General features: G+C 38.8%; 2 protein-coding genes across 4 annotated transcripts in view; one reads left to right on the plus strand and one right to left on the minus strand.

Annotated features, from left to right (window-relative positions):
* AGL (amylo-alpha-1,6-glucosidase and 4-alpha-glucanotransferase) overlaps positions 1 to 9,976 on the minus strand; it is a 54,764-nt gene extending 44,788 nt beyond the window's left edge. For 2 of the 3 annotated variants that reach the window (XM_034437248.3, XM_034437250.3), the window contains exons 1-6: positions 9,158 to 9,976; positions 8,500 to 8,652; positions 6,118 to 6,328; positions 2,439 to 2,605; positions 1,658 to 1,861; positions 104 to 285 (exon numbers count right to left, since the gene is read on the minus strand). In XM_034437248.3, coding sequence (XP_034293139.2) covers positions 104 to 285; positions 1,658 to 1,861; positions 2,439 to 2,605; positions 6,118 to 6,328; positions 8,500 to 8,581 — 846 coding nt within the window. In that variant the 5' untranslated portion in view covers positions 8,582 to 8,652; positions 9,158 to 9,976. The other variant, XM_034437249.3, reaches the window with a different exon arrangement.
* A 12,847-nt stretch (positions 9,977 to 22,823) lies between these two features.
* The window catches only part of FRRS1 (ferric chelate reductase 1), a 30,075-nt gene continuing 26,552 nt past the window's right edge, over positions 22,824 to 26,346 (plus strand). The window contains exon 1 of the mRNA XM_034437251.3: positions 22,824 to 22,968. The gene's annotated coding sequence lies outside the window, so the exon portion shown is untranslated. The remainder of the gene's footprint in view (positions 22,969 to 26,346) is intronic.

A 26,346-nucleotide genomic window follows, 5' to 3' on the forward strand; every position in this document is an offset into this window, starting at 1 on the left:
AACTTGAAAGATGAAAAAGGAGACAAGGCTGAAAGCAAAATTAATAATTCCAGAACAGGCCAGGTGATGACATGCACTACCAATAATTTTTACATTTTCTTACATTCAATTGTTGGTCATTTTCAATAAGTGGTGGCAGTCCTTTGTCACTGTATTTGCCCCCAGCCACTTTACAGGTGAAATGCCAAAGAGCTCGGTCCAAAAGCCAGGCTGGTTTCAAGTGAGGGGAGTTTATAAGGTTGTATCCGCACTCAGGATGCTGAGTCACCCATTCACTGTTTGCAGCTTAGAAAAACAAGAAACACACAACTAGTAGCACACCTTGCTGGAAGGTTTTAGGCACTTCACCAAGGTGACCATATTTTCTTGAAAAAAAGAAAAATTAAAGGACAAAGCTGAATAAGGGGCAAATCTTTACAGATTTGCAAAAATTACAGGAGCCTTGGTAGTACAGTGGTTTAAAGCACCCTGTTATTAAGACCAGCTGCCTGCAATTACTGCAGGTTCGAATCTCGCCAGGCTCAAGGTTGACTCAGCCTTCCATCCTTTCTAAGGTAGGTAAATTGAGGACCCAGTTTGTGGGGGCAATAAGCTGACTTTGTATAAATATACAAAAGTATGAAGGCTATTGCTTAACGCATTGTAAGCCGCCCTGAGTCTCCGGAGAAGAGCGGCATATAAATCAAATAAATCAAATAATAATAATAATAATAAATAAATCTGAAAGAAGTTCATAAGGATAAAAAATATTTTTATGTTTATAACTTTGCTTTACAAAGGAAAATTCAAGAGCAAAACCAAGAAAAACTTTACAGCAACCAATTTCTAATAAAAATACTTTCTAAAATCAAAAGTATACGTAAATTTATTTTAAAAAGGCCGTTCAATCTCCATATTTTTTTTACATGAATGTGAAAGGCTGTACAGTTAAGTGGTACCATTTGCATGGTAAAAGTTAAATGGCCAAAATAAAGACAAAAGTGAGTTTTTGAAAAATAAATACATTTATTTAGCTTTCTGAAGTAAAGAGCTGTTCTATAGATTTTAAATTAACTACGAGTGGTCCTCAACTTACGATCACAATTGGGACCAGAATTTCCACTGCTTAAGGAAGACAGTTGTTAAATGAATTCTGTCCGATTTTACATCCTTTTTTGCAAGGATAGTTAAGTGAATTATATGGTTGTTAAGCAAATCTGGCTTTCCTCACTGATTTTGCATGTTTGAAGCTAGCTGGAAGCACCCAAACTTTGATCACATGATTGTGAGAATGCTGTGATGGTCATAAGTGCAAGGAATGATTGTAAGTCACTTTTTTCAGTGTCATCATATCATCAAACAGTTTCTAAAGAAATGGTTGCAAAAACCACCTGTAAAGCATCTAAAGAAATCATGATTTAACTACAAGCTAAAACTATTTTCAAATGTCTACGGTCAAATATGGATTGGATGTTCAATATCAACCTGGGGCTAGTTTAAAGGAGAAAATTTAAATGTATGTAAAATTACATAATTTTTGATTAGTAGTGTCCTTGTTCTACAAACAATTAGTACCAAAAGGAACAAGACTCGGACACATGAAAATGATTACATGATGGCAGCCCCTTTGCAAATTAGCAAGCAATAAGGATAATAAATATAATTAAAATAAGCATACCAGTGTGATTGTAGACTACATCTGTAATGCAAAGCATATTCCATTCATTTTTCATTTTTTCCACTAGTTTTCCGATTTCATTCCAAGAACATTTTTTGCTGGAAGATGAAAAGTCAGGATTAACTTCCAGCTGATCAGCCAACGAGTAACATGATCTAGACAGACCAAGTTTCTGCACTGGGGTTAGGTGAATCATGTTATAACCTGTAAAATAATAATAACGAAATGTATAAATAGATGCTTTCCACTTGCAAGTGGATAAGAGGACAGACATTACAAACTGGGCAATATTTATGATTTGAAGCTATAATGCAAAAAAAAAAAAAAAGTGGTTAAACCAGGTAGGCCTGAGGATACTCCATTCTAAGATCAAAGATTGCTTGGAATTTTTAGTGTATGTCAGCCCCATTTAGGGAGATCAGAACTGTGATTTCCACAGAAAAGTTAGCACTAGTTTTATTCAGAGTGACTATAAAAATAAAATTTTGCAAGTCTGATTGTGCTGTATTCTCCTCCCATTCTTATGTGAATTATTGAAATGTCTCTTGGAGTAGCTCCCACATACTTTCTGCTTGCTTGGGACTTAAGATATGTTTTTTCCATGATCCTTTGGTAACAGATCTCCCTCTATCTCCGTCAAAGTCATCTTCCTCATTCTCTACAGTGTATTACTAGAATAAAGATGATAAATACACAGTCCAAAAGATAGAAATACACAAACGACTATCTAATGCTTTATATCTCAAGTCAAATTTTGGCTTGGGGTAAATAAGATTATTACCAGATTCTTTTGCAACTTTAAGACGATCTTCCCATCCATCAAATGGTCCCAGACACTTGGCTAGGAATGTCTGGAGTGTAACACAATCCAAGGGCAAGACTTGATTGTCAGCACCAACACGTAAAATAGGATCAACAACTAGATAACCTCCACCGCCTTTCTGATTCCTGGAAAAAAAGACACATGTATTGATTTTAAGAAAATAGACATTATCTTTATTCAGTAAGATAATTAATACTTACTCAGAATTTGTTTAGCCTCGTTATTTGAAAATGCAATTCCATTTTTTAATTATCTACCTTACAGGTCACAAAATAAATGATTCAAGAAAACATACTTAATCACGTAGAATAACGCAAAAATAAAATCAGACAAAAAACAACTTAGATTCAAGAATATTTTCACTTCAATGATGTGGTCTCAATCAAATGTAAGAGCCTTGGTACTACAGTGGTTTAAAGCACCCTGTTATTAACACAGCTGCCTGCAATTTACTGCTGGTTCGAATCTCTCCAAGGCTCAAGGTTGACTCAGCCTTCCATCCTTTCTAAGGTAGGTTAAATGAGGACCCAGTTTGTGGGGGCAATAAGCTGACTTTGTATAAATATACAAAAGTATGAAGGCTATTGCTTAACGCACTGTAAGCCGCCCTGAGTCTCCGGAGAAGGGCGGCATATAAATCAAATTAAAAAAAAAAATACCAATTATGTTATTGCCCTTTATAAAATATTTTTAATCTTTTCAACCTAGAAGATTTTCCTTTAAAAGAAAGCTGTAAGACAGTAATCTTATGCTTTGGCATCAGAGCAGAAACCACTATGAATGTAAAAAAGACCTGCAACATTTTAAGGGCTGAGGGGCCACACTTTGTCTCTTGAGTAGTGTGTTAGGAGCCAAAGTTCTCAAGTAATAGAAGAGACTAGAACACAAATATTACATGCTTTTAAATTAGTTGATATTTTTCACACTAAAAGCTATACCTGGATAATATTAAACTGTGAGAAATACAGGTAGATAATAGGACCATTTTTTTTGCAATAAAAGCATAGGGATTTACTTTAAGGCCACAAGCAGATTTATCTTTGGCTTTTCTGATACCATAAGAATCTTTAACTTCTTGACATGGTTTGGATTTAGTACTTTGAACCAGTGGTGGGTTTCAATTTTTTTTACTACCAGTTCTGTGGGCGTGGCATGGCTTGGTGGGCAGGCTTGGGAAGGATACTGTAAAATCTCCATTCCCACCCCACTTCAGGGGAAGGATACTGTAAAATCTCTATTTCCTCCCCAATCCAGGGGAAGGTTACTGCAAAATCCCCATTTCCTCCTGATCAGCTGGGATTTGGGAGGCAGAGAATAGATGGGGGCGGGGCCAGTCAGAATTTTTACTACTGGTTCTCCGGACTACTCAAAATTTACACTATCGGTTCTCCAGAACTGGTCAGAATCTGCTGAAACCCACCTCTGCTTTGAACCCTCTCACCTGCTTTATGTACCGTACTTCTAGGATTGCAAACGTATAGTAATGTGTCTGGGAGGAAGCCCCATTGTGAATTGTTTTCAAGTAGACAAATGATGAGTTGATATTAACCATTATTTATGGCAGGCAATACTGTCCGCCATTAGAGGTAGTCTAGATAAGAAGCACCAATCATGAGTGCAGCATTAACACTACATTTATTGCAAGATTACAGTAACAGAATTTTTTGAGTCTGAACAACCATCTGTCCTGGACCTTTACAGTCCCAGAAATCTGGGACAATCCCATCTGAGACATATGCCATGTCCCTATTGTTTCCACAGGATAAGCTATCAGTTGTCTGACCATTGCTTAGTCTGCTGCTCCTCTTGTTCTTCCATCTCTCCAGGACATTCTCACATACTATGATTCACTCTCATGAACAGAAATGAGTACACATGTTTATCAATACCTAATATGTGAAGCAATACCTGTATACCAAATCAAATGCATGTAGTAATCTCACTGGAATGAAAATGTCAATTTCTAAGAGTGGGGAACTGTGTAAATCAGTCCGAGGTATAGACTGGATTTTCATGGACCTATCTTCATGTATCTCCTTAGAGATCTCCTAAGATTCTTAGACACAGGAAGATACCTTGGTGTATTTTATTTTATTTATTTATTTATTTTATTTTATTTTATTCAAATTTCTATACCACCCTTCTCCTTTCAGACTCAGGGCGGTGAACAGCCAAAATAAAACATTTATACATAAAGTACGATTAAAAATATATTTAAAATAATTAAATTTGGCCCATAGTTTAAAATATGTCAATTTAAAATCCATATCAAAATTTAAAATCAACCATAAAATCATAAAATCAAGAGAGACCGGCTAACTGAAAGAGATGAGTTTTTAGGGCCCGACGAAAAGTCCGGAGGTCGGAGATCACTCGTATCTCTGGGGGTAGATTGTTCCAAAGGGTAGGTGCCACCACAGAGAAGGCTCTCCTCCTGGGGGTCGCCAGCCGGCATTGTCTAGCCGACGGCACCCTGAGGAGGCCCTCTCTGTGGGAGCGAACTGGCCGGTGGGAGGCTATTGATGGCAGAAGGCGGTCCCGTAAGTACCCTGGCCCTAAGCCATGGAGCGCTTTAAAGGTGATCACCAACACCTTGAAGCACACCCGGAAGTCCACCGGAAGCCAATGCAGCTCGCGCAGGAGAGGAGTCACATGGGAGCGCCCCGTCGCTCCCATAATCCCCCGCGCAGCCACATTCTGCACCAGTTGGAGCCTCCGGGTGTACCCCAAGGGGAGCCCCATGTAGAGAGTGTTACAATAGTCCAGACGAGAAGTGACGAGTGCTTGAGTGACTGTGCGTAGGGAGTCCTGATCCAGAAAGGGGCGCAACTGGCGTATCAGGCGAACCTGATAAAAAGCCCCCCTGGCCACGGCCGTCATATGCCCTTCTAAAGACAGCCGTGCGTCCAGGAAGACACCCAAGTTGCGGACCCTTTCCGTGGGGGCCAATGATTCGCCCCCAATAACCAGCGATGGCGTCAGCTGGCTATACCGGGACGCCGGCAGCCACAGCCACTCGGTCTTGGAAGGGTTGAGTCGAAGCCTGTTTCTCCCCATCCAGACCCGCACGGCCTCTAGGCACTGGGACATCACTTCCAAGGCATCATTGGGATGGTCTGGGGTGGAGATGTACAGCTGAGTATCATCAGCGTACTGATGGAACTCCACCCCAAAACCATGGATGATCTCACCCAGTGGCTTCACATAAATGTTGAACAGGAGGGGCCGACCCTTGTGGCACCCCACAAACAAGGCGCCTCGGGGTCGACCGCTGCCCCCGTCAACATGGATTGCGACCGGTCGGAGAGATAGGAGAACCACCGCAAAACGGTGCCCCCCACTCCCAGTCCCTCCAGCCGGCGCAACATGATACCATGGTCGATGGTATCAAAAGCCGCTGAAAGGTCTAACAGGACCAGGATAGAGGAGTAGCCCCTATCCCGAGCCCTCCAGAGATCATCCACCAACGCGACCAATGCCGTTTCCGTGCTGTACCCAGGTCTGAAGCCGGACTGGAGCGTATGGCCTGTTCCAGAGTTACCCAAAAAGCATATCAAGAAAAGTTTAATGATCCTGCCCCCACAGAGAAGACAACTGCTTATGATATCTCTTCCACAAGTTTTTAGCTTTTGCTTACTCATGAGTGAAGTAATATTGGTATGATCCAGAAATCTGGAGGTCTAATTTACAATATTTGTCAGAATCATCTTCTTTTCCTGTTGGGTTGTGCCAAGTTAAGCATCTGAACTTGTGGCGATCAAACAATTCTCCAGGAGCTGGGTAGTTTGTAGACACTGTAACATGCTTGCCTTGCAAAGTAGGGCCCAAGCGGAATTGCAGCTCATAACCTGAAGAAAGCAAGATAGACATTTATTAGAAAAATCCTTGTCTTGGATCTCTATCACAGGGCTGGGCCAATCTGGATTCAGTGCCACATTTGTGTCCCCACAATGCTGTGCAAATTGCCAGGGGTTCTGTAATTTGAAACAGAACTTTTAGCTCAGCACTTACTCCAAATAAACACTTGTGGTCCCTCAGATTTCCTCCCATTGTCCCCCAACCCCACCAGCCAAGGAGCATGATCCCATTCTTGTGAAGCAGTCTGTGAGGCTTCTACCATTCTCTATACAAACAATATCTCCCCTTCCCCTTGCCTGCCATCCCAGGAAAAGTGACAATAAGAGGCAGACTATGAATAAGAGGACCTATTTTTCATCACCCTCCATTAGCCAGTTAGATACCCTTCCTCATTTTTCCCAACTCCAGAAAATTGTGTTGAGGACATTTTAAATAGTTGGCCTATTAGCCAACTATTAAAATAAAATGCACTTAAAGATCAAAATATGCTTTGCTAAAGTTTGACTGGTCTGTATTTATCACATCTGCTAAACATAGACCGGACTACAAAGATACTTGCATAATAACTTATTTCCCAGAAAGTGTGTTGACTTAAAAACTGTATTATTCAAATCAGCTACATATCCTTCGTAACTTCCTTCTGTCAGGAAGCAATAATTTTATGCATGTGACAATAATGTCATAATCATTCAGAATCACAGAATAGCAGATTCCTAATTTTTGAAACAAAAATGCATTCATTTTGAGTATTCAGATCTTTCTGATTTCAGGAAAAGATTCACAAATAGGTCTTTTACAGTTTCTTAGGTTTACATCACTAAAAGTTACCTCAGAATCATTGCTCCAACAGTTATAGAAAGTAAACACATTAACTTCATTTAAAATGTTGCAGATAAAAGCATAGTTTAAAAACTTATTTTTTCTGACAGTAATACCGAAATATAATTTTAGCAACTTTCTTGTCCACAAATAAAAGAAATATGAATGTTTTATTTCAGATGTGACAGTTGATAAGATACTATAGATGCACAGGAGCCATTTTCCTGCAAATAGCTCCTATGTACTTAAGAGTAACATTTAAAGCAATCCAACTATGTGAGTGAAGTTTAGCTTCATGGGCTGCACTGTGAAATCAGTATCTCTCTTTTGGAGAGCTGCCAACTTGGCTCAAATAGAGTTAGGAAAACATTTAAAAGGGCTCCATATTGAGGAATAGGGTTTAAGGATAGATATTATGGCTTTTCACTGTGGCATCACATCCAAAGTTGCCTTTTTTCTTTTATTCTTTGCATTTTTAAATAAAATTTTATCTGTAATGAACTTTAATGAACTCTGAAATACCTAAAGGTCTTCTATAGACCTTTACTATAGAAAGGTCTGTTTGAAATTAACTCTTTATAATAAAAACTGTATAATCCAAATATTTTCCCTAAATGATTTGAAGATAATATATAAAGGAACAGAATGTTCTTGCTGTAAAAGATGGCCCATCAATCTTAAAACCATTTACTTGGAAGGAAGCTCTTAGATTGATTCGTACTTTAGCTTAAGTATCTGCAAATGTATGACAGATTTATTAATGAAGTCTAATCACTCAGCAAAATGACTCCACAGTTATTGTGGAAGCTTTAGAGAACAGAAATTTTCTATCAGTGAATTTATTTGCAATACCATATCTACTGCCATCAATAAGGCAAATAGTACTTAGTTTATTATATGATAATTGTTTGTAAAGGGAAATGTATCCCATAGAATTCACCTAGTCTTATTTTCCAGTATGCATGCTTCCATGCATTATGCAGCTGGCCAAAGTCTCCTCTCTTAAAATAGTTCCACCAGTTATGTCTCAACAACTGATGGCACCTCTTTCGGTTTCTTGAAATCTTTCCTCAAAAGGCATCTATCTTTTTCTTCATAAGACTGTATACCTCTTACAATTAGATGCATACCATTTCTTTTCTCAGCCCCTCCAAATATTAAAATGCATGCTTTTTACAATGTTCATGCTGGGATCCCTCCTAAAGCTTGACGTGCAGACAAGATAAATCGACTGAGCTAGGGCAACATTTGCATTTCCTTACTGCAAAAAAGGACAACCACGGCCCCAGTAGACTTGCTCAACAAAGAGAAAAGATGCAGGCAGCTGCTTAGGGATACTGACCTTGTTCGAGCCGGAACAGGGTTTTGTCCAGCTTCTCCATGTCGTTGAGAAGAAGTACCCGGGTGTGCTTACCATGGCTCATCTTCACTGCCCAGACTTTTCCACTCTTGTAGGCAGCCGCAGAAACTAACTTCAGAAAGACTGAAGCGATCCCTAACAAGGAGAATAATCAGATAGACAAACCAAAGGTTAAATACACAGAGAGCTGGGTTGTTTTGTTTTGTTTTTTTCCCTCCAGGCTGAGAAACGAAGAGATGGGTTCGAGCCACGGGTCACTTTGAAAGCCACCGTTGACAGACCCACACTTACATTTCGTCCTTCCTCAGTCCACATAAAACAACTTGTCAAGAGCTGAAGAAGGATGGCGGAGTGGGGGACACGCTTAGGGGCGCCCAAACTTTCTTCTCCCAGCAACTTTATCGCGGCTGCAGGCAAGCCCCCCGAACTCGGCGGGTCTGCAGCCAGAGCCCTGGGAGAGGGCGCGCTCTCCCTTTGGGACCGGAGAGGCTGGCTGGCACCTGTCACTCTCCATCTGAACAATGCGACCTGTCCTGGCGCCAGGGCGCAACCCAGCCCCCCTCCCCTCTCGCCCCCATTATCCCCGACCGCTGTTGTCTATAAATATAGGGCGAAGCCTGGCCGCCCTTGATTCACTCACCCCGCAGTTGGCAAAGGCGCTTCGGATGTTGTTTGGCACACAAGCGGAGCTGGGCCTGGGCAGGAGGGCTCCAGACAAAGAGAGAAAGAGAAGAAAAGGACAGAACTATAGAAGGGAAGAGGTTTAAAACTGCAGAGGAAGGAACTGGATTGGGCAACCCGAGAGCTCCGCCTGACGCCTGAAGGGCTTTGCAGGAAGAAACGCGGCTTGAGGCGCAAGGACTGTCCTGGTTGTGGGGCGCAGGCCCGGTAAAAGCCTCTCTTTGATTTCCTCCTCCTCCTCCTTCCACAGCCTGCGCGACGCTGCAGCCGTAGACCGAGAGCCGCCGCCGCCGCCGCTGCAGAGCTGAAGGTGGGGGAGAGCGAGAACAGAGGCAGGGCGCCAAGCTTTGGTTAAGGCAGGCAAGAGAAATTGCGAGCCGAAAGGACGTCTTGCTGGGAAGATGTTGCACAATGAATTAGAGGAGTCGTTTGCTTTCGCTCCGGAATGCAACACTTGGAACGCTTGCAAGCGGCACCTCAGCAAAAACACGTCTCCTTCCAGGACACTTAAGACACGTGTATTCTCGAACTCAACCAGTGTCAGAGTCGCGAGCCCCCGAGGAGAGAGCTTGAGCTATCATTTCCCCCTCACCCCCATGGCGATAGATAAGAGTGACTCCTCGGCAGGAATGCCGGGAGTTGTAGTTTGTAAACATTGAGAGAATCACAAGTTGCCCATGACGCTAGTGACTTCAGTGCTTGGGCTAAGCCATCACGTTGTTTTGGGCTCAGCTTGACCTATGAAACATAGCAGGGGTGAAATCCAAAATTTTTCCCTACCGATTCTGTGGGCGTGGCGTGGTGGGCATGGCAGGGAAAGGATATTGCAAAATCTTCATTCCCACTCCACTCCAGGAGAAGGATACTGCAAAATCTCCATTCCCACCCCACTCGGGGGCCAGCCAGAGGTGGTATTTGCCGGTTCTCCGAACTGCTCAAAATTTCCGCTACCGGTTCTCCAGAACCTGTCAGAACCTGCTGGATTTCACCCCTGAAACATAGCCATTGTGGTTTATCAAATTAACTTATAATGTTAACACTGCATTAGTTAGTGTTAGTTAGTTAATGAGTTATTAACACCCTATGGTCAGTAGGGTGTTAATAAAACCAGGACATTGAGTTTTCCTGATAAACCTGTCCCTCCAGTAGCTAATAGTACTATAAAACTGGTGCGCTGAGAAAAGGAATTTGGGTACATCGTTGTCAAAGGGTGAAATTTCTTTAAAACTTCTGGTGTTCAGCTGCACATAACTTCAATGTGAGCAGGATGTATTCTGTTCTGATTATTTAGTCATTTATTAGGGATTTTTAAATTATGTGTGCAGCAATGTAAGGGTGAACTCCTTCCAAAGAATACTAGTTTTATTTATTTAGATGATAGTCTCCAAAGTTGACAAGAAATTAAGATACGCTAGATGAAGGTAATTTAACAAAGAATGCACCTCAGAAATAGAGGCTTAATTAACATGCACGACAAAAGCCAGACTTATGGCTATGTATTGATCGCATACAGCACCTTAGAATAATTGCAATAAGAATCACACAGTTTCTAATGGGGGCCACTCTCATCTGCTCATCAGAGGGGAAATTAGCTCTGAGCATCAGGCATGATGTAAAACCATGTTTCTCAAATATGGAAACTTTAAGAAGTGTGGACTTCAATTCCCAGAATTCCCCAGCTCATACTTAGGAGAATGTAGAGAAAATCTCATCACAAATACACAATCACAATGTGAAAAACAGAAGTGCTGTGTTACCGGTAATTTATAAACACCCATTCTAAAAATCTTGGGAACACCATTAAAGACAGAATGCAAAAGAAAATGTTAACCGGAACATAGCCAATTTTCTTATCACTAGAGATTTGCCTTTTGATTGGTTTTTTTTTTTTTTTAATCAGCTGGTTCCATGGTCTGGAAAGGTTTGAAAACTTTTGGGCAAATGCAGGGATTGATTGAGGACACTAATTTTTAAAATCAGGGGGAACCATAACAGCCTAAAGAACTGTGTGTATCGCAAGTATCAAATGTGCCCAGAGAATATTAGAGGATTGGGGGTGGGGGGAGGCAGGAGAGAAAGAATGGGATATCATGAAAGAGAACCTGGCTGGCCTACAAATCCTGAACTACAATATTGGTTTACTTCATAGTGCAGGTACAGCATAGTGTGCTATCTAAAATATTTAACAGCTGGGTTTATTTTATTTATTCATATTCCCCCTTTCTTATTTTTACAAATAACTCAAAAACATACCTAATACTCTTTCTGTCTCCTATTTTCCATATAACAACAACCCCGTAGAGTGAGTTGGCCTAGCCCAAAGTCACCCAGACAGCTTTTATGCCTAAGGCAGGACTAGAATTCAGTCCCCTGCTTTCTAGCCATAACCACATACATCCATTTTGATTAATCATTTTTTTCCTCAATATCAACCTAACCCACAGGATTTCTGTAAGAATGAAAGGGAGGCTAGGGAAAGCTTTGTATGGCAGCTTTTGCTCCTGGAGGAAAAGTAGAAAACAATTTAAGACAGAATTGAAGGTATTGTAAGGTCCCAAAATACACTTGAGTCACCAGAATGCCAAAGAGAGAGACTCAAGATGAGGCTTGCAAAAAAAACCACTAAATTTTATTTATGGCCAAAAACAAAATACTGGGTGGAACTATATCCAGAACATACAGATACAATGCATGCGAGGAGATAGCCACACTTTGGGGAAGGTATGGCGTCCTTTTATACCCTCAGAGATGTCAGCTTAGTACCCAACTCTGGCCTCCCAATCCAGGCCTGTGCATTCCTTGTTGCCCTGCAAGGGGGAATAGAAACTTCCCAATTAGTCATGAGCATTTCTTTGTTTACTCAATTGGCCACTTTGGCCCCCTGGCCCTGGAAAGTAGGAGTCTATCCAGATCAACAAAAATTAGGACTGAGGTGTAAATTATCCCTTGGAGATACGTACCATGCTCTTAGATGGCACAAGAAAAAAACAGGGAGAAGATTGATATGGGTTCAGGTCAAATGGCAGGGACATATGTTTGACAAATACCAGATACATTACAGGCCTAATAACAGAATATGTTTGTTACAGGAGATACAAATATAAAGGCATAATGTATGTGATACAAATACAAAGGCATCTATGTATTACAGGAACCTAATGGTTACAGAATCTAGTATACCAGTATATCATATCCTAGTATTATTTATTATATCCTTATTATTGTTTCCCTTCAGTATTTATTCAGAATAGTCAGCCAGCAAATTTAAAGCATTTCTGAGAATTAGATTTTTACTTAACTGAAATGAATGAACTGGGGGACGCCTAAAAACCCCTTATTTTTACCATGTTAATTTAAAATTGCTGCAGTAGTTACTGTCTCAGGACATGGGCCTTGCACTTTGCTTAATTTCTGAGTTTTGCATCTTTGGTTCCTAATACTTTCACCACCACTGTAAGACAAACAGGCCAGCAGTTTACAGAAATATATTTAACTATGGGTCTCAGAAAAGGTCAGACCAGCAGCAATTGAAGGTCAGGCTATTTTCAATGGTCATAACTGTAAAAAACACACTCACACAGATTCTCAGATTACAGGAATGAGCTGGATTTTCAGGAATGTCATATGGTGGCATGAAGATGACAGCGAATCCAGAACACTGAAAGTAAGATAGCATTTTAATTGGCCCTGCATGTTTACTGACATCAAACAAAATTCCTCTAATACAAAGTGAGTATCTTTATAAGACAAGACCAATTTACTCCTAAAGAAAATGTGGCATATTAAATTTCTCAGAGTTTTCAGATTTAGGCTGTCAGGCTTCTGAATGGAAAATAACTTTACAACAACATAGTACGATTGGCTTGCGGGGCCGGCACAATGTGCAATAAGTTGACATGGTGCAGTAGGATTGTGTGTTTGTTAGTAGGATTCACTGGGTTAGGGATTTTTTCTTTTACTGTCTTTTACTATGAGTTGTATTGGGTTGGGGTGTGTGCACAAAGGGAGACTCAGCCAATCTTATTGTACACATGTTGTTCTCTGACAATAAAGGTTTGAATTGAATTAAACTGAAATACTTAGAGAACCAGGAATTTTGATCCCACCTTGGTGCAATTTTACTTCTGCACAATTATAAGAATTATAATAAAGAATGTCTATTAGAGTACCAATTTTTTTCCAGTTGATTAAAATTATTGAATTTTAGCTAAAAGAACAGGATGGTTAGAAAATGAGGATGGGCCAAGAAAAAATAGTATTTAGCTCATTCTTTCTCTGAATATAATTCAGAGACTGATCATTGCTACAATGAGTCTTTGCAGCAAAGACCTGTGAACTATGAACTGTGTATCATAGTTTATAATGCTGTGCAAAATGTTTTGAATGTGCATGGTTTTGAAATATTAATTTCAAAATTAATATTTTAATTTTGGTTTGGAATGGGAAATTTTCTGTCTCAAGCTTGAAACATTTCCTAAATGATTTTAAAATCTCATTTTGCCCTATGGCAAAGGTGCCTCAGATTCAAAATACTTTGTACACCCCTAAACCTCAACTTTTCAGGCTTGTTGAGTCACAATTTCTATAATACACACACCAAGGTTCTTGTTGTTGAAAAAATGCTGGAACCTGGAAGGCACCAATTGCAGAAGTGTCTGTAAAGTGCAGTTGTTGAAGGCTAAATCTTTGTTTAGATTTAAGAATTTAAATACACACACACACACACACACACACACACACACACACACACACACATATATATATAAAATAAATCTTTAACTATGTCTCATTAACCTATTAGTACATATCTGTCTTTACAGTGTCTTTGTGTATTTCATAATTTGCTAGTTCAGTTCTCATTCCAGATGCTGAGAAACCCTTGGCAGGATCTCCTTTGCGAGTCCCTCTTGAACTTGTCTTTTCTATGGACTCAATCCCTGGCATTGACCAGAAAGAAATGACAGATAAGTGACACAGTCAAATGTCCAGCTGCTTGCCAGCTCCTGCCTTCTGGGCCATGGGACAGCAGCTGCAAGGACAACTGTAACATGGCTCTTCAAGAGACTTCAACCTTGGCAAGGATTCAACATACTTGTCAAGTACAGTCTTAAGAGCTTTTCTCCATGGTTAAATTGCTTTCCATCTGTCCCTAAACCTGTGCAAATATATACCAGCCTAAAATGTGCTGTTATTGCTTCTAAGCCATATCCTATCTCAGGCTTGCTGATGAATAGTGATAACTTCAGGTGTGCAGACCTTACGGAGCGATTGCATTTTTGAAACACAGATTTAGTACTCTTCCAAAGATACATACCTGTGCAAGCCTGTTTATTATAGGTAGTCCTCAGCTTATAACCATTTGTTTAATCACTATTCAAAGTTACAGTGGCACTGAAAAAAGTGACATATACAGGTATTCCTCAACTTACAACAATTCATTTAGTGAACATTTGAAGTTACAATGGCACTGTAAAAAGTGACTTATGTTTGTTTTTCACACTTATGACCATTGCCACATCCTGGTGGTCATGTGATCAAAATTCAACATACTCATATTTTTGACAGTGGCAGTGTCCCAGGGTCATGTGATTACTTTTTGCGACCTTCTGACAAGCAAAGTCAGTGGGGAAGCCAACGGTGTTACTAACTTCACAACTGCAGTGATTCACTTTGTAACTGTGACAAGAAAGGTTGTAAAATGGAGCAAAACTCACTTAACAAATGTTTCACTTAACAACAGAAACTTTGGGCTCAGTTGTGGTCATAAGTCGAGGACTACCTGTAGTCAGTCCTCAAACTTAGGAATAGTGCAGCATCCCCACAGTCATGTGATCAAAAATCAGACGCTTGACCACTGGCATGTATTTACAATGGTTGCAGTGCCTTGAGGACGTGTGACCGCCATTTGCAATTTCCCAACAAGCTTCTTACAAGCAGTCAACGGGGGAAGTTGGATTGCCTTAATCACTGCATGATTGACTTAGCAGCTGCAGTGATTTGCTTAACAGATATAGCAAAAAATCATTAAATTAACTTTAAAACCTCCTTGCTTAAGAACAGAAATTCTCGTCCAATTATGGCCATAAGTTGAGTAATTCCTGTAGTTGATCCTTGTCTTTGTGCAGGCAAGGAAGTGAGGTTTGCCCATTTAAACCAGCCTTTGCCTATAGAAAGCAGAACGGAATAAACGCAGGCAGGTCTAGCCATCTTTCAGAACCAGCTAGTCAACTTCTAGCCACGTTTATCAGCTATAAATTTGGATTAGGAGTTTGTGCATTTTGAAAGAAGTTAGATGTATGTAATTGATGGGGAGCATGATCTGGGAGCTGGTGGGTATGTTTTGAAAGATAAGGCTATAAAAACTTTGCTATGTATCTCGGCCTATGGTTCAGAATATGTTAAGGGACCTGTTTCTTGACTTTATGGTTCGTTGATTAATTATCTTGGCTGCTGATGATATGAGAAATTAGATAATTAGTAAAATATGAATATGGGGATGAAGCACAAGGGATTTGTAACCGACCGACACATTGTTTGCAATTGTTATGGAAGATGGATTTTTTTATGTTTTGTTTGTTTATAAATAAAAAAAAATCAAAAAAAATTATCTTGGCTGCTGTTTGTATTTATTTTCTGGATGTTTTTATTGTCTATTCTTTTTCATTATTTTAACTGTCTTATAATTTTAGAATTGTAAGCTGCTCAGAGTCACTTGGTTCAGTTGGCCAGCTATAGAAATTGAATGAACAAATGAATGAACAAACAAATGAATAAATAATAGACTTACCGTATTCTTTGGATTATAAGACATACCGGAGTATAAGACACACCAAGATTTTGTGAAAAACTGGCCCATATTTTGCAAAAACAGGATGCACAGAGGGTTTTTGCGAAATATGGGCCCGTTTTTCACAAAAACGGGGCCTGCAGAGGGTTTGGGAGACCAAAAAGGGGCCTGTTTTTTCACAAAAATGGGCCCATTTTTTTGCAAAAACGGGGCCTACAGAGGGTTTGGGAGGCCTGTGGAGTGCTCCTGGGGGCTGGGGAGTGCAAAAACACCCCCATTTTTGCACTAACATTTTCACCCTCTTTTAGTGGGGGAAAAAGTGCATCTTATACTCTGAAAAGTACAGTAAGTCTTGCCATTTTTCAGATGAGCACTTTGGGGATGTGATGGTTCTCCAAATACATTAGGTAGCTATGATTAACCATCTTCCAGAACGTTACTAGCCAATAATTGCCCAACAATTGATGAGTGAGATTCTTCTATTGCCCAAAGCTGATTAGGCCTGAAGAACAGTGAAGAGGGAGTGAATATCTGGCTCAGCTTTAGAAGATACAGAATGCCTGGATGGTCCCATCCCGTATCTTTGCCAACAACCAAATGATTTTGAAACATGTCAGTTTGTAGCCACATGAAAACTAACTCTGCTGGTGCTCTTAAGGGGAAACACAATTGCAGTGTGATGGACTTACGTGATTTGCCATTTTCAAAGTTCCCGGCCAGCTTCCAACAAGCAAAATCAGTGAGGGAATTCCCCTCACAATTTTAGGCAAGCAATAATGTACTAGTTAACTAGTATGTGAAATTTTAATGTTTTTAAAATGATAGAACTATAATTTTGAAGTAGAATTCATGGCATGTAAAATCTGTATCACTGTATCATTCCCTCCCTTGACTCCTCTAACAGTAGGACTTGCAAGAAAACCGGGTAATAAGCAGAAAAGAGTGACATAAATTCTTCAGAATGATCACATTCCGAACATCCAAATAACTGGGGTTACTGTTTTAGCATTTTAATATTAATGCATGCATCTAAATAGCGTGTCAGTTATTTTTCTACATCCTCTTGACATTGTGCAATAAAATACCATTTCTATTTACAGTTGGATGCTTTTTATAATTTTGCAGAAGAAAATGCAATTGGTCAGATTGTTGGTCCAGTGTTTGCATATCTCTTTGGAAGGCTGAGCTGCTTCAAAACCCATTGGGATTGCATCATAATTTGCTAATGAATGGGTGGTTAAATTGTTGTTCAGTGCATTATGCAAACTCACTCTGCATGTTTAATTCCTGGTTTAATGTGTTGCAAGCAACTAAGCAGTTGGCTTAAAAAAGATGATCAGCTAACAATGGGATAGATATGAATTGTCTTCAAAAGCCGTCGTACTTCTGCCACAAGTAAGAAATATCCCAAGAGAAGGTGGTAACATATTTGCATATAAATGACAACAATTTCAGTGGAAAAGATCTCACCATAGTAAGACAATATGTGTGTCTATGCAGTCTGTTATGCTGGTGTTAAATACAAACAACTTTGAAAAGCTGTCATTTTTAGCCACATGTTTCTCAGTGTTGTGAAGCAGGCAATTATTGTTCAATGTGATTTATAGTTGTATTCAGACTGGCAATAAAAAATGTGTGTGTGTGTGTGTGTGTGTGTGAGAGAGAGAGAGAGAGAGAGAGAGAGAGAGAGAATTCTTACATATGGTGCCATCTTGTGGTCTTTGTATAGAAAAACATAAAAGCAAACCTATAAACTATTGGAAGCAACAGTAAGCTTATCCAAAAATGAGAAAGGAATTAAAAGAGAGAATCATTGGCCTGGAAGCAGTCCTTAAGCATTCACTGATTTTTTTTCTTGAAGATCCCAAACACATTTGCAATGTTTGTTTTTTTTTAACCTAGTGGTTTAAGCCAGAGACTGTTAAGCAAATTACTTATCAATAGTGATGGATTAAATATCAAATTCATAATTCCTGGATTCTTTAAAGCACATTTCTGAAAATGAATCCACAGTACTGCCCAGCCCTACTCATATTAATCAAGTATATGATAATTAGGAATAGATATTTATTATTTTTAAGCTTAGCATAGACATTTTTAATCAGTTTATTTTTTTATTCTGTTACACTACTAACCAGAGCATACAAAACATTTGCTAGAACAATTCTTGAATACAGCTCATCTGTCTGGAACCCGCACTGCATATCCAACATTAATACAATTGAACATGTCCAGAAATATTTCACAAGAAGAGTCCTCCACTTCTCTGCTCGCAACAAAATACCTTATGCCACCAGACTTGAAATTCTGGGCTTAGAAAACTTAGAACTACGCTGCCTTCGGTATGACCTAAGCATAGCTCATAAAATCATTTGTTACAATGTCCTACCTGTCAATGACTACTTCAGCTTCAACCACAACAATACACAAGCACACAATAGATACAAACTTAAGGTAAACCGCACCAAACTTGATTGTAGAAAATATGATTTCAGCAACAGAGTGGTCAATGCCTGGAATACACTACCTGACTCTGTGGTTTCATCCCAAAACCGCCAAAATTTTAACCTAAGACTGTCTACTGTTGACCTCACCCCATTCCTAAGAGGTCTGTAAGGGGCGTGCATAAGAGCACCAGCGTGCCTACCATCCCTGTCCTAATGTTTCTTCTATTTGTACCTATTTTATGTATCCAATCCATGCTTATATTACCAAATACGTTCTTGACAAATAAAATAAATAAATAAATAAATAAATAAATAAATAAACATCTTACTATAAAAGAAGATACTGTAAATGCCTATGTTCTCTCCTACTTTATAAATTGCAATATAATTGTAACTATCTCAAAAATGGTTAACACTGATTATATTTTAAAACATATGTTGTTCGTGCAAGTTAATTGTTTAAGTTGACACTTGAGGAAACCATGGAATTCACAGCTCTGTCCCATCATCAGGAAAAAAAATCTTTTATATGCACTAGTTATATTGTTACCATTCTGAACATTTAAAAAAAGTATTAAATGAAAACCTACTTTAATTAAAATATGTTTGCTTTCCTATCTCTCTTTTTTCCTCACCTAAGCTTGCTACTCTTGGTATTATTTTTAGATCAATTAACAGGATGCTGTAATACTTCTGAAATGAAAATACTTTATGCTACATTTTTATAGCAATCACACAGCATTTTCTTTCAGGTTGTGTATTAGACACAGTTCTACAGAAATTACACAATATTAAAGGCAACAGAGATTTCTTAAAAATATAATCTTATTTGTAAGAGGAAGACAGAAGATCTCATTACTTTCTACAAAAATAAACACTAATATAGTATATAAATGTTAGCATTTTATTTTATTTGTGATAAATTTGTTAAGTGAGTTTTGTCCCATTTTATGACTTTTCTTGCCACATTTATTAAGTGATTCACTGCAGATGCTAAATTAGTAACACGGTTGTTAAGTGACTCTGCCTTCCCCATTGAGTTTGCTTGTTAGAAGGTCGCAAAAGATGGTTACATGACCCTGGGACACTGCAACCGTCATAAACATGAACAAGTTGTCAAGCATCCAAATGTAAGTCACGTGACCATGGGAATGCTGCAATGGTCATAAGTGTGAAAAATGGTTATAAGCCACTTTTTCCAGTCCTGTTGTTACTTTGAACAGTCACTAAACGAACTGTTGTAAGTCAAGGACTACCTGTAATGTATTTCCTGTCCATTTATTGAATGAAGCTAGACTATAGCCGTTTTTTCTCCCTGCAGATTCCATTTAACTTGAATCAGGTCACTTTACAACAACTGGTTGATAATATAACTATGTCCTTAAAGAGATGTTTGGGAGATTGCGTCTCCATGTCAAATGATCATTATTGGAGCAAGAATCTGTTCCAAACATGATCAAACTTAATTATGAACAATCAATCTATAATAGAAGGTCAATAACTGAAAGCTTGATCAAGCTGTGATTCCAGATCCCAGAATGTTCAGTTCATCAGCTTGGCAAAGGTTGATTGCTTTTCAAAAGATTATTTGATTTATGAATTTTGGAATTGTTTCCTCCACCCATCTGTATAATAATGAAATAAATTACTACAAAGAATAATTACAGTTCTTTATATACCAAGTTGTCTCATTATGCCCAGAGATAATTAGATAAGATTAGTACAATGAATAAGTAAAGTCATGAATTGTAATTAAGTTCTGGGCTTCTGGATGACATAATTGAAAAAATGATCAGGTAGAAATTACATGGTACCCAGTCTGCAACTTCTCCTCCATTAATTGTTATTCAGTATCAGTGAATTATGTCACTGTTTTAAATGGACAGGGTTATCCTCAAGTTCATGTAATAAGGGAGAGGGGCTCACTGTTTTGTATTAGTTGTGCATTCCTGAGCTAAACCTCTTTCCCTGATCAGTAGATCACTAGTGGCTCAGATCTTAGGCTGTTGCTCTTAAACCCAGTTTGGTCTGCAATAAGGCACCTCTCATTATTGATTGGATCATCACGAAGAAGGCTGATTTGGCATGCATCACAGAGGCTGGGACCAGAGGGAAGATTTCCTCTCTCAGAAATATGCCTAGTCAGGTATCAGGTGTGTGCACCAGCCTAGACTGCAGGGCAGGGGAGGTAATGTGACTGTTGCTATCCGCGAGTCTCTGACTGTTACCAGGGGCACAGCTTCACAAATGCCCATTGTTAGACCTTTTTTCTTAGAGTGGTCCCTAAGGATTGCTGCTATTGTATTGGTCTCACTGCTACCTAGCAGTTTCCTTGCTCAAGCTCCTGAACCAAGCTGCAGGGATGGGAGTGGAGTTTCCCAGTCTTATGATTCTGGGGGGCTTCAACCTGCCTTCCGTGGGAGTTGGAGTCAGAGATAGCTCAGGAGTTCATGGAATGACATCCATGGGCCCGTCCTAAGATATCCAAGACCCAACTAGGAATATTGGTCACACACTCAATTTGGTGTTCTTGTTGGAACTGTGCCTTTATGATGTGGAATTGGTGGGCCTATCTTTGGTCCCACTGTCATGGTCAGCTTACAGTCTGATAACTATGAATTTCTCTAAGGCTGTATCCCTCTGGAATTTATTAGATCAGTTCATCCCTGGCAACTGATGGACCCTGATGGGTTTCAGAGGGAGCTGGCTGGGGGCTATAACCGAGAATCTGCTGCGTAGTCCTGCCAAGAACCTAGACCCCCACCTGGAATAGGAGAGTAAATGAGGTCCTGGATAGGATTGTGCCCCCTCTCTTAACCTTGGATTTTGTTTTTTCCTAGGGTTATCGGAGGAACTGAGAGAGATGGAGTGACTCAAGAGATGCCTAGAGTATTGTTGGTTAAAGATAAACTGAACACACATAAGAACTATGAAAGATTTGCCAGTTATTAGAGAACGGAGCTTAGTGAATCCATAAATGGGGCTGTTCTAGTTGTACTTTTTCTTACTCTTAATATATATGGGTGTGTGAGGTGGTGGTTAAATGGGCACAAAAAGATAGTGGAGAGATACTAAACTATTCTCTATCCTGTTTGTGTTGTCACAAAACACAACTGACTTAAAAAATGGCTCTGTAAAACTGGCTTTGCTGGATTGTCACCACAGATTTATTTCTGCTTCCTGCATCTGATGCTACATGGATGGGTTTTTTTTAACTTAGACTTAGCTAGGTGGATTGTGTGAACCTCACTTATAGTCAAATATTGGCTTTATGTAATCAGTTGATTGGACATTCTGACTGATGTAAAACATATTTATTAGATTTTTATTTCATTTTTATTACTTTATAAGTAACTCAAGGTGGCAGACAAACATAACTGCTCTTTCCCTTTTATATTTTCCCCACAACAACCCAAGAGATGGGTTGGAACTGAGTGAGTGAGTGACTGCCCCAAAGCAAAGAAACCAGACTCTGACCAGTTAATGGAACTAGTAAAAGTTCAAATGTAATTGTCTCACTCTAACCAATCTGATTTGTAAATGTTGGCTTACATCTTGGTTTGTACCATATTGTGGTTTAATCATCAGAAAGGCTGAATGAAGAAAAATGGATACTTTCCCATCATGCATCAATTTGGCTCACAATTAGTATTTCTGGTGAGCATCCTGATTTTACTTCATTTAGTACAGAATGATTTGTTCTTCTTGAGATCCAAAGTATTGCCATAAATTTTCTATAGCAATCTCTTTGAAGTCAGGGACATATTCACAACTCTATTTGTTAGTCACCTGCCCATCTGTTTAGCCATCTCCATATCATTCCCTCCCAACATAATCCAAGGTTAAGTAGGTATCTGCTCTGACATGTTCCTTTTTGTTTTTAGCATCCTCCCATTAGACTTTTCAGCAAAAGAGAGGCAGTGTCTAAAATCTAACGTGGAACCCGATTTTATTTAGAAGGAAGATCCAGAGAGTTCAGTGTTTTCTCTTGAGTAAGCGGAGGTTGGTGTTTTACTACCCTAATCAGACGCGCTTTCTCGTTCAGCCAGCTGGGTGTAAGTCTTAATTGCGCATAGCTGTGTGTTTCATTTAGCTATGTGGTAGCTGGGTTCCCACACTAAGACATAATCCTGCAACCACTTTGTCTTCGACGTTTTGCCGAACCTTAGCCATTGTTTCCATAGGCATTCTACCTTCTTTTAGACAGGCTGAACTCCAGAGGACTCGCCGTCAAATATCCAGGCGATCGAACAAGTTTTTAGAGGTTGGACGAGAAGGTCATTCTCCTGCATTTTTCCCACGGCGTGAAAGTTTCTTTCTTCACCTTCTCTCAAAGGTACGTTTGGGCTTTTTCCCTCGTGTTCTCGGCTCCGCCCCTTCTGGGATGCGACACAGGAAGAGTCTCGGCTATAAGAGCCTATAGATAAGCATGTTTGCCTGCGTGCTTGATAGCGTTAATGTGTAGGAAGTCTTCATTCCTCGCTGCTGTTGTCGGGCAAAAGTTTGGGTGGTTAAGTTTATGCGGTGTTTGACAAGGTAAGAAACGGGTGTTTTGAGCATCTGGGCATTCAGAGAGGTTAGGTAAAGGATGGTTTAGACTGAGATATAGTCTGTACTGCAACATACAAGCTTCCAGTTAATGTAAGGCAACGGGTGCGAGCAAGTTTATGGGAAGCTGGGCTTGCTGCGAAAAGGACTTGCTGTTGGGAAGCTTTCATTAGATTGTATCTAGTAGTTCATTGCCATTGCTTCTGGTATGTAGTAAAGCTACCCAAGTAAGTTACTAGGAATAGTTTAAAGAGGAGTTGCTGGTGACCTGGTTTTAAAAAGACCCCACAGAAAATGAAGTATAAATGAAGAAATGTTAGGGGTTTTTGTTAAACCCTGGCTGGGCCTTTTGGAAGCACTCTGCTATTTTGTAAACCGAGAGTAAGCCTTGCATGCAACACTTTCCTCTTCGTTTTACGTAGGTTGGCAGTGGCGAACGGGCCTTCAGAGAAACTTCTTTTATTCATCAATATTGAGAAATGAAATCTCAGTATTGTCTGGAGCACTGTCAGCCAGCAAATATTTTCTTTTAGAGAGAGAAATATATTCTGCAATATTAATGGAGTGTGCAAAAAGAAAAAGTGGCACAGAAGGCTAATATTGTGGAAAACCCACTCTGATAAATTTCATATAACTTTTGTTTTTGAATTGGCCTCTTCATGTATGTTTAAAAAGATGCTTTATGATAGCACTACTTACTGCTAGTAGAAATACAAAAAATTAGTATGTTCTTAAACTTTCAAATAATTCCTAGACAATCCTGCTATGTTATATTCTAGATAAATATAAGTTTTAGTGACATGAGAGATGCTGCTGAATATGAGGTATATAGTATTTGTGTTGTAACCTTTGCAAACTATTTTAATTATGCTTAGGGAATAGATTTGGGAGGGTTTCAATCCATCATTACTATTCATCCTGATTTAATTGATATTGAAAGCATCTTTGAAAATATGCCATTTGATGGTTAATCTCTGCTAGTCCAAACTGCATAACTAACTTTAGAATGCTAAAACAAATCTGTTAAATATATATATTTCCTAAATATATATGTTTACTTTTTTGGATTTCAGACCGATGTGTACTCAACCATAGAATGGCAATTTCCAAACCTCCTATAAAAGAAGCTGAAATATAGGAAGCTTCCTAAATATAAATTCTTTTAGCACATCATAGAAATATGAATCACAAAAAGCAATAATTAAAATAATCTGCTTCCAAAATTCAATTACAAAATATAACTGAACTTCATTTATTTATTTCTCCCTGATGCTTAGATGGCCAAATCCATCCCTAAGAAACTTAATAAGCATTTTTGAAACCTAGTATCCTTTGGACTAATTTTTTTTTACTATAGATTATTTATGGATAAAAATGTGATGGAGATGGCCTATACTGCCATAGGACTCCTTGGAGGAAAGTAGATAAATTAAGGGGATGAAGAGATCAGCAGAGTAGACATTCCTTGATAATCTTGTCTTTCATTGATGTTGTGACCTAAAGGCCATTTAATAAATCATATTTTGGAAGATTTCATTTGAACGCAAACTGGCAGAGCTGTTCCACTGAGTGTATACCCTTGGGTGTACTTCAGAACAAATACTTTTTTGCCCAGTGAAGCTTGGCTTTTCTCCTTTAGAAGCTCAGCTGTATTTAATCTGTGTTTCTCAAATGTTATCAGTTATCAGACCCTTCTTTTCTGACTCAGCCTTGTATATGGAGCTCTGTTTGCAAAGTCCAAATGGGTCATGTTGATATAGCAATAACCTAGTAGTCTAATTTTCTCAATGGCCAATGAAGGACAACATTATCATTCTTAATATGTTACCTTTCTTTTTTAAAATAATAATAATAATAAACAGTGTTCTTTATGATCAGGGGTTCATTGGAAAGTTGAACGATTCCTGAATCCTGTTCTTTCTCTGACCTTACTCTGCAAATAATAATATTAAAATGTCTAATGTGGATAATAGCATAACTATATTTTATTTTTAGTAAAAATTGATCCTTCATATTAAATTCTGATCATTTTTCACTAGCTACTATACTTTATTCATTTTATTTCTTCGTAATTATGTTTAACATTTATTCATTAAATTTATATCCTACCTATTCTTCAGTAATTCTAGCATTCCATTTTCATCCACAATGTTTCTGTGAGATAAGTTTGGCAGAGAGATGATGAGGTTCCTTGGTCCTCCATGCCTAATATTTACCATTACTGAAGCCTAGTTTAACTGTTCTTTTATGACAATTTCTTCCATATTCCTTCTTAAGATGCTAAATCAAGAGATTGTAATGTTATTCCCTCACAAAACCCTCATTCTCTGTTTTGTTTTCTATTGTGTGTAGAAAATAAAATAGCCATGTTAAGTGATTTCAATATGCGGAAATTAACTTTTGGAGATGGCTCTTTTGAGTAGTTGTCCAAGAAGTGCACTTGCTTTTTCTACCTCATTGGTGTAAGTAGAGTTAATATATTACTAATGAATGATTCAAGAAATGGAGGGAAAATGGCTTCCTTTGCAAGTTCCTTCAATACGATATGACAGTAGTTTTCTTACAGTGGTTATATATTCTCCTTTACAGAAGACAGGATTTTATTTGGCAGGCTGTCAAAAGAAATGTTGAAAAATGATGCAGTCCTTGCCTTCAAGTTGCTTATCGTCATTTCTTCTCCTGATGACATATGAGTGGGTGACATGATGGAACCCTTCCTAGACTATAAATTTGAACTTGCTATACCTCAGAAAATATTCATAGATCAAATGAAGTTCATAACTGATTAAGTTTTCTGTAACTCAAAGTGGTAGTTAAGCTTATGTTTTGCTACGCGTTTCCTCAAATAACACATATGTAACTAAGTATAACTGGCAGCAACTGATAAATAGCATATATGTCCCTATGGTTTTGTTTTTAATATACGTTTCTTAGGATTTAGTCTTTTCCAATTATGAAGAATGTGGTCAAATCTGTTTGGGATCTGCTTTTGGAGACTAAGAGTTATAGAAATATTTTCAAATAAAATACAGTTAGAAATGTCTAACTGTATCTCCAGTCTTAGTCTAGAGTTACATATCTTGCCAAGGTTTAAAATATGGTTTATGGCTAGGATCACGTGACATGCTACGCTCAGATCAAACCAATCCAACCACTCTGTAATATTAAACAGTTTAAGATGCATTTAAACCTAGTATTACTGTGGTTCCCCCCCCCCATCTCTAAACTGTTAGGCTTACCTAAACCTATACTATCTGTGAGAGTAAGGAAGAGGACTTGAAATATGCAGGAATTGTTACTTAGGCAAAAAGGGCTGAAATATTTTTTAAGACGAGAGAAACATTCAGAAGTAATTCAGGTAAATAC

This window comes from Pantherophis guttatus, chromosome 3, assembly GCF_059756535.1.
Source record: "Pantherophis guttatus breed Tessera chromosome 3, ASM5975653v1, whole genome shotgun sequence".
Classification (NCBI taxonomy): domain Eukaryota; kingdom Metazoa; phylum Chordata; class Lepidosauria; order Squamata; family Colubridae; genus Pantherophis; species Pantherophis guttatus.